General features: G+C 36.8%; 1 protein-coding gene across 3 annotated transcripts in view; it reads right to left on the bottom strand.

Annotated features, from left to right (window-relative positions):
* The window catches only part of PLXDC2 (plexin domain containing 2), a 247,918-nt gene that overhangs the window by 137,208 nt on the left and 95,678 nt on the right, over positions 1–15,032 (bottom strand). Inside the window, exon 1 of one of the 3 annotated variants that reach the window (XM_085565879.1) lies at positions 984–1,307. The exons of the other annotated variants lie outside the window; for them this stretch is intronic. Coding sequence (XP_085422005.1) covers positions 984–1,002 — 19 coding nt within the window. The 5' untranslated portion in view covers positions 1,003–1,307. Of the gene's footprint in view, positions 1–983; positions 1,308–15,032 lie in introns of those variants that run through there. 3 annotated transcript variants of the gene reach the window in all.

Below are 15,032 nucleotides of genomic sequence, written 5' to 3' on the forward strand. Positions count from 1 at the left end.
GGCTGGGCACCGGGACACCACAGCACCTTCTGCGAGGCCTGGGGAGCATCACACACCTACAAACGGGGTGCCCAGGCCACAGCACCTCAGCTACCTCTGCACGAACCCTTTTCCTTCCCCTGAAGCACCTTTCCTGCCTGGTCTTGGTGGCTCAAAACCCACGCTCGGAGGTAAAAAAAGCATTTCACCCCATTTTGCAGTCCCACTCCAGTCTACCCTTTTCATGGCTATCATACATGCTTCATGTATTGAGGCAATCACCTAAATTAGCAAATAGAACATGTGAAAGTTAGGGGAAAGTTTAAATCCCATTCACCTCAAGTTGAGACCCATTTGTAAAGAAAATCTATTGTTCTCCCACATCCTGAATAGAAATGAATGAAGTTTCTAATCTTTAAGGTGTTCATAAACTAGTTTTTAAAATTATAATAATATAATGATGGTGAGAAGGAAAAATGTGTTTGGGTATTTTCACTGGCTTGGGAATTCTGCACAATTTTCTCCATACTTTCTTTTACGGTATAATTGCATCATGGCACCTGCAAAATTTCGCTTGCCCATTCTCCATTAAAGAGATTTTTGATGTCATTAGTGCACAATTTTTACCCCCTTTAAAATTTTTAATTACATGATTTTTCACTTTGAAACATAGAAATGTTCTAAAAAAGACTGTTTCTGCCATTACACTGACAAACATTTTTTTTACAGGTACAAGCTATACTGACATAAGGAAGCTTTAGAATCACCTAACTGTATTCAGAATGCATGATATCCTTCTAAATTGAATAGCAGCAAGAATTAAATGCAGGAAGTGATAACTATTCAGTTTGAATCTAATCTTTGGAGGTTTTTTCACCATAAAATCTGTAAAACACTGTTATCAATATCCTAGTTAACTGTCCTGGACTGGCAGTGTGAAGATACGGAGCTACAATGTGAAATAAAATCTGGATGTGATTTAATGAATAAATGAAGAAACGTACTCTGTGATTCATCCTTCATTAAACCTTTTCCTTAAACTACAGGGGATAGAGAGGGGTGATGAACTTGGCTGGACCAACTCTTCTCCAGAATGTTCTCTTTGTTTATCCCAGCAGATCTCTAATGCTGAGAAAATGACAAACATTTTTGAAATAAGCTGAACAGGATGTTTTACTTTTATGTAAATAAAACTTATATAAATTTTCAGATAATGGAAAGATAAACTATCTTTATGTTCTAAAAGGGGGCATCAGAAAAGGCATTCAGAGACCTAAAATTCCAACACTTTGCAAGTTAGAACTGTTTGATGTTTCTGGTTGAAATCTCTGTGTAGCTAAAAAAAATCACATAAAAGGCATTTTAGAGGAAATGTACTATAGTCTTATCTTTTAGATCTTGGAGTTCTTGCTTTAATTAACACTGAAGGAGAACATGTCATTCAAATCAATTGAAAGGAAGCCAAATGCTGTAATGTCTGATTTATAATAAAATCACAATAATTGCAAACACAGATGGGTAGCAACTTGTTTGACTTGGATCAAAGGAGATGCAAAACTTGGCTCTAACAGATCAGAAATCCTGGGCTATGCAAGAAAGATTCACTGAAAGGGAAGAAAACACCTAAATGTGGTGGAGACATGGATTCTCTGCTTTGCTAAGCATGGCCTCAAAGAAAAAAGGAGAAATTCTAACCAAGCAGGCCCAAAATGCAACAGCTGAACTTGACAAGATAGTTCTCATTTTGCAAGGAAAACATAAAGCTTTATTTACAAGGAAGAAACAACAAAAATAAACTTTTTTTTTTTTTTTTTTTTTTAATGGGTGGCAACGTAACCAAAGGAGAAAGAAATATTCTTTGGAAAAAAATGGCAAATACATAAATCTTCCATTCATTCAACCAGTTTTGGGCTTCCCCCCCCTTTTCCAAAAGTTCAAAGTTTTGTGGAGAGTTTTAGCACATCAGAATTTCAGAACTGCATTTCTGAAATGTGTGTGTTATTTCATGATTGCACACATTTAAGCCAACTCTGCAATTTTACTAATTTCATAAATGCATCATAATCAGCAAGATTTTTTTGAAAGACTAGAAATACTCATATATTGAAACCTGTATTCAGAAGATTGCTTGTGAGATACATGATCAACTTTCTAAATATGCCACAGCCCAAATGTTAGCAAAATCAAGTATCAAATACACAGATTTTTTCATCAAAGGACAGAAAATGCCATGATCCTACTTTAGCTTAAGTAACTCTCTACAGCTTGTCTTATGAGTCTTTATTTCTATTTTGACCCTTGAAAGTCAAGTGAGAATTTCAATATGTCCTTGATAATGATGCAATAAATTTCTTAACAAATTTAAAAAATAACATGATTTGTAAAATCTATCTCAAATTGATAATTAGCACACAAATAGCTGTGTCAGTTTGGGTCATGATTTGGGTCAACCAACAAAAGACCAGATCCTCATAATTTCTTTTTAAAGCTTGTCTGAGCCTGCTAACAGAACTGTAATAATATGTGGGAAAATAATGCATAGCATGATCCTATTTTTCCCAACTAGGGATGAGAATTTATGAGGCCTGCAAAGGGAATCAGAGGTCAACAATGATAAAACTCTGAATGATGGAAGATGATGATCACTGTACTGCTGTTGAATTGTTTGCTCAGAACAAAAAAATAATGTCTAAAATAATGACACTAGCTCGAGGTACATTTTCCATGCAATGATATAATGAGTAGCGACTAAGACTCATGTCCAATACAGAATCAGTATCAATAATAATAGGTATTATGGCAGGGAAAAAACATAACTGGTAATTTCCTTCCACATCCATTTTATCAACAATATGAACTCAGACATTCCCATTTGCAACTGCTTTCTGTTCAATAACTATTTTTCACCATTACAAGTGGTCCCAAAGAGCATATTACTACACCTGTAGAACTTTATCTTTGTCACAACTACAACTGCTGCAGGCTGGGTTTTTGAAGTGTATTGGGGTGTTTTGTTTCAGTGTTTTTTAAATTTTTGTTTGTTTGTTTTAATTGCCTGATTTACTTTCACATTGTAATTATTTATGTAATCATACAGGTAAATTAAAATGGTATAAAGTCAAGATCTGAGTCCACTGGTAACAATGCTGTTACTTTGATTAGCCTACATCAACACTGAGGAAATATTGTTAAATTTCAGCTTCATTCATGTTCTCCAGCTACATAAACACAATAATTTGCACATTGAATTTACAAGCAATCTGATTATGGCTTTATAATTTCTTATAGATTTGTTTTGCTATTCTTTTTGTCAGTTGCACTTGGGGACCAAGATTTAAATTTATTGCTAACTGCTTACATACAGAACAAAAAAAAATACAACTTAAGTCTCAAAGAAGGCTTGCAGTTTTGAAGATGCTGGATAGTAAGAGGAGGGAGAAAATTTTGGTCAATACACAGTGATATCAGTCAAAAAAAAAAACCTAGCCAGTTTCATGATTTTGAAGCTATCTTAGTAAAAAGAAGATTTAAAGTAGAAAAAAAAAAGTGGTTAGTTTTTTTTACACATATATTCTAGAAGGATTTAAGTTGCTTTAACAACTCAGATTAGAACAAGAGGGAAGCCTGATTGTAACAGAAGTGGAAGTAATACAACATTTCACATCTAATAGGTGCTTACAAATCTTATGCACATCTGCATCCCAGACCTTTTTAGTATTATTTTTGGAATGATAAAAACACAATTATGATTAAGCTAACAATGTAGAGTGTTATTTCAGCTCTCCACTTTTGGAGACAGGAAGACAAAATCACCTTGAAAAGAAAGGTAATGAAGTTGGAATTGATTTTGGTTTAGCCTTTCCTTACAAAATAAAATAAAAAGAAAATAAAGAAAAGAAGTTCTAAGAGACTTAGATGCCCAGCCATGGCAAATTCAATTTGAGTACTATTCACTTAATCTTTGCATCCTATACTAATATGTTCAAGATCCACATCTCCAGTAGCACTTGCAATAATTATCAGTAATGCAGACCCCCAGCTGGACATAGATGAATATTTAGCACATATTAAGCTTCCAAAAGGAAGTATAACTGTAATATTCTTATGTACTTGGCACACAACTCACACTATTAATAGCTTTATTTTCTTGTGGATTATCAACTAGAGCATAGGAAAGGAAGTAGTTAACACATTTTAAATAATTTGATGTTTTCTGATTAATTTGTAACAATAATATCAAAATGTTAATTCATGTGTAATTTATATATTTTCTGTCCAAAAACACAAACCCTTGTTAAACTACAGAATTATTTATTTAAAAAGCAGTAAAAAGGAAAGAATTCAACAAAAAAATGCCTTGCCAAGAGAAATGGAGATCTCTCTATAATATTCTATTTATATGCAAATTCTTGCTTTTCCAAACTCAATTCAAAGGTTTGCCAAAGAATACTAATACCAACTGTACCTTATTTAAACACATTGTAAAGATGTTTGGCTATTTTTTTTCTGGTCAGTACCTGGATTACAGTATGATTGCTGGTATTGGACAGTAGCATTAGAGCTGTCTCCTATGCATACACTCCACTGTTCCAACTTGAAGGCATCTTTCTTTTTCCTGAAGGATCTAGCAAACCTAGGCACTAGAACAACCCAATGATAGAAGAGAAAAGCATACAAAAAGTGAACAAGGTATTCATAGTTTGAGCTGCAGCATATGTCTGGAAGTCATTTTGCATGACTTGTTGAGAAAGAAGACAGTAAAAAACTGGAATGTATGAACCTGTGCTAGCTTGGCTAATTATGCCCTTCTGAGCAGATAGTGTCAAATGCAACTTTGATAGAAGGGTTATCTTCGGTTTTAGCCGGAGCAAAAGCCAAAGGCTAAGGCAGATGGAAGCCCATAGCTCAAAGAAATGGATTAGCACAGACATCACACAGTGTCTCCGCACAGCAGCGTGCGGAGGAAAGAGCAGCGCTTGCAGGGACACTGCTCTGGCCACGGCACCACTGGCCAGCTCCCAACAGGCCTGTCACTCACTGGTGCTGGAGCAGCACCAGAGGGTAATTGGCTCCCTGGGTAGCCCTGTCAGGCTGACTTCAAATCAGGCATGAGGATCATGCACCCCAAAGGCAGCCACGCAGGATTGGGTTGCTCATGCAAAGAGACAGATGGACAGCAGGGCTCGCACACCAACACAATGGAGCTGCCCATCCAGACAGGCACAGGCAACGCCACACAACGTCAGGGGCACAGGTTAATGCCTGAGCAACCTGGCACAGTGGAAATAAAAGAAAGTTGGCACATTGTCATAGTGCCTCATCAGGTACAGCAAACACTGATGGCACACAGATGAAGGATTTTCTCTCCTCTCTAGGCAGTGGTGCCCAACAGACTGAAACCACCCTTGTAAATTTGTCTCAAACAAGGGCAAACTCCTTACTCCTTACTTCCTTCAGCCTCTTACTACCCCCAAACAGACTTATTATGAGTTTGTGGCAGTGTGCCAAAACACAGCCTACATACAGAGTGACACTTCTGAGAACTCAACACGTCCTGGACACTTCAAAGAAAGGCAGATCATGCAATGTAACCCCAGCATGACTTTAATATGGCACATTTCTCTCTCTGCATCCTCAATCCCCTCTGCCTCCAACACAGGAGGGGAAAGGAAGTGGTTTGCAGTAATAGATGTTTCACAGAGCTCGGGATTTGGAAAAATGGAAAATGAACAAGCAATTGCTGTTGCCCAGAAATGTGTAGCACAGAATGTAATAATAATCCGATGTTATAAAAGCTGATGAAAAAAACTGCATTATTTTTCTTCCAGTAGAGTGGCAAAAGAGAATTTTTTGAAGATGGGAAAATTAAAACTTACATCTGTTTATGGAGATATAACTTGGACTTCTTTTCAGCTCAAGATCATAAATTGATTTCCATCAGAGCCATAAATTTACACTCCTTCACTTTCATTATGGATCAAACAAGGAAACTAAATATCTTCTTTCATTTTCTGCACACAGAGGCTTCCTAGACAAATGATGATTCAGGATTAAAAAAGATTAATCCAGCTACAAGTAAACAGATTGATGATTTGTAGAATTGATGAATTCATTTAATAAGCAGTAAAGGCTTAGTGCCAGAACTCACTACACTGTGGTGTCAAGATGTTTTTCATGAAGTTTCGTGCAAAAAGTAAAAGAAGTAAATTGTCATGTTCAAACACAGAGTTGCTTCAAAGGTCAGAAGTAAAGGTTGTCTCACTGGACTTATATGGTATGATTACATGGTTAGGTTAGCAATGATTGAAAAATGCATTAAGTGCTAGTATTTTCGAATTTGCAAGATATCTTTACCTGATTTTCATGCCTTTATGGATGCGCTGAATTATGCTTACACTATTTTATCTGTGATGCCTTTTTTTTTTTAATAGAGATGAGATGGTCAAGAAATGAAAATGGTATTTTATTTGAAAAAAAGACATTGAAGCTTATTTCAAGGTCTCTTCACCATCAACTTGCAATTGCTGTTCAACTTAAACTTCTCCATATATTTACACAGTTCCCTCATTTTTGCATATTTTATTCCAAAATAATAGAACAAAACTCTTAAAAAGTCTTTCATTTTCACTCAACGCATGAAGTAAATGTCCTAAGGACTTCTGAAAACATAGTAGAGATTTTAAATAATAAGGGAGGCAATCTGTCCCAGTGCAGTACCATAGATAGGGTCGTCTGTAAGAGTAGTCACTGGGGAAGTCAGAACTTTTCAATTTTTGAAGAAGCATAAGAGAAACCTAAGTTATTATAGTAATATATAGAGTGTTGAGATGGATTCTCTAGAATAAACTAAATATATGCTGTAAAAGTGCAGTTTACTTATACTTTTTAGTATTTTTTCATAATAGTTCAATGAATGACTCTCTTTTGCAATCTGTAAGATGCAGATAATGAAGAAAACTTTTTCTCTTAAACATGGTTTGTGTTACTGATGACAAGCACTAGATAATAGCTGTGTACTATTTTATTACTAAAAGGCCATTGCTTATTTCTTCCAGTCTCTCTGTTGGCAAAGTATTTTCTGTCTTGTCTAATGAAGATTAAATTTGTCACTGAAATCACAAAGGGTCTAAATGCTTTCAGGTTTTTTTTTTAGTCTTTATTTTCTGAAGAAATTATCATTTTAGCTTCAGCTAAAATCAGCTAAAATCCTAGCTCAGGATATCTGATGGAGAAAAACAATGTGTTTCTAGCACACTAATGAGAGGAAATTAGAGCAGAGATTTTGCTTAAGCTCTGGCATAAAATCTGTCTTGCTAGACTTGATGTGAGACCAAAACAAAAAAAAAAAATCACAGATTAAGGAGGAATTGTTGTAGAAATGTGTTTAGAGTCAAAGAATAGCTGTATTAAAACCATCATAAATCAGAGGCATAAAAATACAAATTAAGCCCATTTGAGATATGAATGATAGAAAGACATTCTTTGTTTGGCAGAAAAGAAACAAACCCTTTGAAAACTGGCAGAGATACTGGAGAAAGAGAAGATAAAATATTGCATCAATCTTGAAACTTGTCAAAGCAATGAAATTATCCAGAAAATGTTGAATTGGACTGCCAAATACATGGAGTATTGAATATCGCCTTTGTCTTCTCCCAAAAGGCAGATGAGCTAGTGCTGTGGATTGTGCAGCTCTGGGGAGTAAAGTGCAGGAAGGGCATGTTTTCACAGTTTTTAACACATGAACAGGCCTGGAATGACTAAACTCCTATAAAGGCATTTTAGAACTTACAGATAAAACCTGCTATTTTTTTAATGTATGTTACATTTGACACAGTCTCACCATACCAAAATAAAATTAGGGAACTGCATTTCTGGCATTCAGTTTTAATATACACAGGTTACATGGAACTAAGGCATTTGAATAGACATTCTGGGAGAAGACTGAAAAAAATGTGTTGTTTTTTTTTTCCTTCTGTATTAAACACCTTCCATTCAACCACAATTGAATTTCCAGGAAAAGAAGCATTATCAGCTTTGCAGCACTCCTGCTGGGGTGGGTTTGTTAGCATGCTGTGGACATACAATTCATCTGTGCATATTTTTTTTTAAAGGAGGCAGAAATGGATACTGCCATTACTGTTGCAAAGCACATGGTGTTTTGGAAGCTGTGCAGGGATGAGCCAGCTTAAATGACATCAATCTACACTTTATGAAGGGACAGATTTTCAACTCTGCTGTGCCAGTGCTTTTCTAAGTGGAAGATAGGACATTATGTAATGTGTGAAGATCATTACACATTAATCATCATATGAAGAATATGTTATTTTACTTTTCAGAGGGTTAAAAAAATAGACGCGACAAATGGAACAAGAGATCTCAGTACATTCCTAAAAAAACCACAAATGTGCTTAAATGCTTAGGAGGAACTTATTTCCAAAACAAAGCTGAGCTTATAGGAACTCAGAGTTGGTAGGCTCAGTGACTGGATGCATGCAAACACTGCCTAGTGCCCACTGAGAGCTGAAGGAATGACTCCATGAGGAAAAGACTTTCTTCACAAGATGGTTGGGTTTTCTGCTCGGGTAATCACTCGAGTGCAGAGCATTTTTACTTTACTGAGCCACTCGGTCAAGCTGTTGTTCAGGTTCCTTATTATCACTGGCTAGAAGGCAAAGTCAAAGGAGAAAGAAGAAAAATATCTTTATGTAAGAGAGAAAATAGAGTGCTTTAGAACTTTTTTAGATAAAATGATATTTCAGTATTTAATTACTAAACAAAGACAAGAATACACATGTACAGAATGAGTTGGTAAAAATAGTCAAAATTTGGCCTATTTTGTTAGACAGAGATTGATATATCTGTAAAATATACTTGAAAAATCACCTGTCTTCTCATTCTATTCACCACAAATTTTATTCCTAAGAAGCACATAATAATACTGTCTCAATGTGCTATTTCTTTTCTCTTTCCAAAGGAAGAATAGTGCCAATAGTCAGCTATGATTCCTCATGCCCTGCCCTTGAAATTCAATGACAGAAAAGCACTAGCCAGATGCACAAAAAGGCATCTTTTAGAGCAGTCTTATATTTCTTTGTCACATCATCTCACTGCCAAGGTTTTAACCCACATCCTGGCTGACAGCCCATCCAGAGCCAGAGCAGCCACAGTAAGGTTTGCAAACCAGCACTTCACATCTTGAAGCAGGGAATGAATTCAAAACCAGCTCAACTACATTCAGTGTTGTAAGAGTAAAAGATCTGCCTGATTCCTGGAAATTAATATAACCCTAGAAATCATACTTAAGTTTCTCAAGAACAATTTGGTTTTGTTTCCAATTAGCTCAATGCTAATTTTGGGCACAAAGTCTCACTCTGTACCACATGTATTCACACTGCCAAAACACACTTGCAAGTCATGCAAGTTCCAAGCTGGTGAACTTTAATGGGACTTTAACAGCCCCTAAAACTGCCCATCTTCTACAGGCCTGTCAGTTCCACTCCAATGAAGAGTTAATTTTAAATTAATCTGTCTTCTTGCTGAATGCTGACTGCCTTCCTCAACACATACATCTCATTTATTCTAGCAGAGAAACAGCTCAGTCACTGAAGATGTATCATTCCAAGTCTGAGTTATAGAGACATAAATTACCAGTTCCTGGATATCTAGGTGTCTTGGCCAACTGACTGCTGAGCTTGCACAGGCTGGCTGTCCTTTTGCAGTATGTCCCACAGACTCACCTCTTCCAAACCATTAACAGGCCCATTTACAGTATAGTCTCTTCAGAAAACTGTAAGGGCGAGTCTATCTAGTGCTAAAGGATGCAGTCAGGCTCAGTCAGTAAGGACTGGCATCCCCACCTACCAAAAAGCTGGCTTAGCCACTTTTCTTACCTGCCTGAGCTGCTCACTTGATATTCCAGTTTGGGAAAGCATACACCTACTGTGGCAGAACTGTCTCTTGAAATTCACAATAAACTTTTCTTAAATCAGGGCTAGTTATAGTGCTCATAGATTTTATAATCTGTCTGTCCTGCCCTCTCTCCTTCATTTGAAGTACTCTTCACTATTGTCCAGAAAAACTTCAAAAGCAGGACACCTTGCTCGGAGGTGGAAGACCCCTCCCAGGGTGAAAGGTAACCTTGAACTCTCTGCCTCACTTCCCTGGAGAGTGCATAACCACCAGGATACCATGAAAGCACAAGACACCAGTGCTTGGGCTCAGAAGACAAGTTGAGAAGTTCTCTCATTGGCAAAGACCAGCTGCACTCTCAGAAGTGCACTACACATGCTGCAGCCCAAGGCAAGCAGGTCTCTTTTTGCAAATCTTAAGAGCAGTTAAGTTAATCCCTAGAAGCAGGATTTCAGACACACTATGGGCATTGGTTATTTTTCTTTTTAAATTTCAGGCTACTCCTTGATCCACAACTGAGTGCTTGGGATTGCAAATTAAGTGATAACAGTAAGCAGCTCATACAAGGATTTAATTCCACTTAAGAATTACAAAATTACAAATTTGCCATGAAAACACAGTTTATAAGTGCTGAAGTCATTCATCACATTCACAACCTCAAACAAATTTGGGAGGAAGAGTTTGTTAAACACTAACCAGTGTTGACAGCAAATGCCCACTTGCTTCAAAGACTAAAACCAGTTTTTCAGCCCAAGTATCACATGCTTGTCAATCATGTGGAAATTTCTCATAGTTTGGTGCATTTGGGCACATTGTTTGGCTCTAAATGAGCCCACAAACCCACTGACACTTCCATGAACCAGTGCCTTTCAAAGATTTGTTATTTAACTGAACTTTATTGCATAATTCACAGTAGACATTTTTCTTTTTTTCTGTTAATGGTAAACCATAACCTCACAACTTCTTGTGCCCCAAATGAATCTTCATTTCTGCCTGGTTATACCAAAAGCAGCAGATTTTCCACACTGTATAACATAGGCATCCCTTCACATGATTTAGTTAAGCTGTTTCTAAGCATCTGTCCAGTATAATCTGTCTGTAAAAAAGTATTAAGCATATATCACTTTTTACCTGCTCCTGGAGGAGAAAGTAATAAAAGACAGCACATTCAGCCTCCTCCTCTCATAAAAATGCAGTAAGAAGGGAAAAGCAACAACTTACTTTATTACTCCCATCAGTTTTGCTGAAGTAAGGAGACTGAAAGCTGTGGGAGAAAACTTTCTGTGTCATTATACAGACTCTCCACAGGAAGCACAGGTTCATCAATATATTGTTTTTCATCTTCAGCTTTAAATGTGAGTGATTTCACATATACCAGCTCATACAATTTCTTTCAGATTTGTAGTGCACTCAACCAGAGGCAAACTGAATCTTGCTTTTTTTTTTTTTTTTTAAGGTTTGTCTGGGTTTTTTCCCTCTATATGTGCATGTGACCCCACTCCTCACTGTGTGCTTTCCTCCCTCCTCCCTGCAGGGTCCAAAACCCCAGACTGACATCCCCTCTGATGTCCTCAGACTTCAGATCAAGTCTCTCCCCATACAACCAAAGTTGTCTTTCCCATAGCTTGAATGACAGCTTTAATACAGTGTTTACCATCCAGTGCCCTGACAGGTCAATGGCACCAGGAACTGGTCTAGACTGGGAATTCCTCCTTTTACAGCTTTACTCAGGTTTTATTCTGCCATCAGTCCAGTTATTCAGCATCTTCCAGCCTTAATCTGACCATCTCCTTTTCCACAGCTGCTTGGTCTCTTCAGATCACACTGTGCCCTCCCAGGAAGAGCACAGACCCTATGTTGCACCACTTTTGTTCAGCTCTGTTTCAGGAATGAGGAGCAGAGCAGGGAGGAAAAGGTGATGTTGCATGCAGAGACTGTCTCATAGCCTCGGCCATCAAATTTGGCCTTACTTGCCTGCTACCTCTTCCCAACTTTATTGTCTGAAATCAGATGCTATACTCTCCAGTGACCTGTCAGGGAAAGATAAAACAGCAGAGGGGAGAGTAAGATTGGATGGAGCTCTGCAGTCAGAAAATCACTTCTCTGAAAAGCAATGTGACAAGCCTGAACTCTATTTTGCTATCATATATTTTCTCAGTATCACAGAAGGAATCTTATTTCTTGTTTAAAAATTTTAAAATTAAGACCCTTCTTATCTGAACTTAATATCAGAAATTTGTTACATTATAAGTGCATAGAAACAACACTGGACTTACTTCACACTATTCAAGGCTGTGGCAAAGAACTTGCATGTTTTAATTTACAGAACAGTCTATATGCATACTATGATCTGTTACTTACTGTTTCATGAATATATGGGACATAAATCATTAAGAAAATCACTTAGTCAAGGTAGTGACAAAAAAGCAAAGTGGTTTGCATGCACATAGGGAAGGAAAGAAATGACTGTACATGTTGAGTCCAGTGGGATGTCTAGGTCTCAAGAAAAAAAGCAAAAGGTAATTTACTGATGATAGCTAATATATACAGTAGCACCATAAAACTGGAGTCATGGGCTCCTCTTGCTTCTCTTAGAAAACTCAGACATTAGAAAATTCAGAAAAAGAATTCTATTCAGTAGAATACTAATTCTACTGCAGGATACATCATATAGCAAACAAACCGACATCTTTAAATCTCACAAAGTGATCTAGAAGCCATACATTTGACATTATAGTTAATTGAAGCACTTGCTGGTGCTTTGCAGAGAGCTGATTAGTCACAGCATACAGTTTCCTTTAGTTTTCAGCTATTAAACAACACTTAGAAAGTTAAACTCATAATTAATATTTATCTGATATTTCTTGTTCCACACAAGTAATTGCTGCAAATGCCACAGGAATACAATGCTGCTGCCAGAAAGAGGATGCAATGGCAAATAGTTTGGGAAGTAAGCCCATGAGGCAACATCTGAGTTGAAACATGAATTTGTGAACCCTTTGGCCAGGATTGCTCAATATGACTGAGAATTTCACATTTTGCAGATGCCTGACTGCAGCATCTTAAAGAAGCATAATTTTTGCAGGGTGATCTCTTCACCCTTTCTGAACATCATTCCATCCAGAACCCCACAGACATCCTCCAACTCTCGACCTTCTGGTTCTTCTCATTAGTAAGCTCAGTTACTTCCTCACATTATGCTATCCTCACATACTTCAAGATTTGGAATTATAATCAGTTTGGGATGTGTAAATGCAAGTGTGCAACCTCATGAAGATCTTATGATTCAGTGCAGCTGTGGATGCTTAGACCACCTTTGATGTCAAGCTGCTCTGGTACAGGGCAGTGTCTGACTGGAGGTGGTAACCATTCTGAAACATCCAACTGTGGAAAACTGAACTGAAATCAACTGCAACAGACTCGTGAATTTCTGGAAACAGTTAGTGCTGCATTCTCATAAATCTATGTGCCTCATACAACATCAGGTGGAGGACATAATCTCCCCAGCTATTTACTGCAACTGTGAAGGTTGCTCTGGCTCTAGGTTACAGGGTTAGTTTTCTTCCATGGGAAAAACTTTTTCTGCCCTGACTAGAAATATTTTAAACCTGAAATATTCTGGGTATCAATACCATTATCTATTGAAGCTATTCAGGTAGTCTGGCTGCCTTGAAATAATAACTACCATTTAGATGTTTGGAAAATATTCTAAAGTTCAATTTGCCATACAAGTAACCTCATTTTTTCTCAAACTAGCACCCACTAACACATTGCCTGTTCTAAAATGCCCTGTCATTGCTAGGAAAGTCAGCACTGGGTCAGTGTTAGACATCTGCATTTTCAGATCAGTAACTACTATTTGTAGGGGAAACAAGGCTTGCCAGAAAGGACAAAGTTCAAGAACACAACATCCCCCATTAGCATAGTTCAGTTCTAGTCAAAATAACTTTTTTATGTCTTTATTTGAAATTAATCCCTCTCCCCATAAAATCCAGATGTTTTGTGTTTATTTATTTATTTACATTATTAGAAGCAGAAAGGGGTGCAGGAATGGTGAGAAACAGTTTGAAGCTCTGAGAAGAAGTTTTGATCCCAGAAGCACTTTTAAAACTGTTGTAAAACATTTTGTTTTTTTCAACCTAAATGCTATGAAGTGTATATACCCAAGATAACTAAAACAAACAAACAAAAATTAAGTTCTTCTAAACACTTTCTAGGTATTTCATTTATTGTGATTCTAACCAACTGCAGCTACTTTCTCCTTTACTTATTGAAAATGCAATCAGCAATTCATTTAAGTTAATTTGTGTCAGACCAAAGCTCTTGCACTAACTGATTACTTACAGATGTCAAATCTCCAAGTGAAATTTTTGCCACCTGTTTTCAATTTCAGGATTTGCAATTTTGTATTTCCACAGCTTACTGACCTGGTGTGGGTCTATACCATCTGCTGTTGTATTCTCCAGGCTCAGTTTCCACAAGACATCAATAAAATAGTTTGATCAGGAAGTTTTCTTCTTTATACAAGAAGGCATCCAAAATATTGTAATGTGGAAGTATCAAAACTGTCTTCCACATTAAAAAGTAGCTGTAGATGAAACAATGATTACTTTTCATTATTAAGTGGTTTCATTCAAGATATGAATATGGGTTATTTGCATGTCAAATTAACTATATCAAGATGCTTCCATGAATTGTCCAGGTCAAGCTTCACTGCATTTTTATCTGGATATCAATTATCAAGCAGAAACATTGTGTATGGCCTGAAGTTCTTTAAGAGAGCCCATTTTATTTTTGCAAACATTGCTGTCAGTATTAAATCCATGTACTAGAAAATACAATACTTTATTTAATTAAAAGGGGCAATAATAAACATTTGGGAAATAAACTTGGATTTTTGGTGATAAGCAAATCAGAATTACCATTTTTTTTTACTAGTCTGCAAAGGTTACATTGCTAAGTAGTTTTGCAAAGCGTTTTTTTTCTATTTTAGATGAGATTTGTTCTACAAGATATATTACCAACATTGTTTTAGCCATGACTCATCTATAAGCTAATTCTAAAATGTATTCTCATTATAATGATTAATAGATGGTACTTTTAAGAGAAACCAGTTATTGAAGAGGAGCAGTTATCCTATCTGT

This window comes from Lonchura striata, chromosome 2 (genome assembly GCF_050655825.1).
Source record: "Lonchura striata isolate lonStrDom1 chromosome 2, ASM5065582v1, whole genome shotgun sequence".
Classification (NCBI taxonomy): Eukaryota; Metazoa; Chordata; class Aves; order Passeriformes; family Estrildidae; genus Lonchura; species Lonchura striata.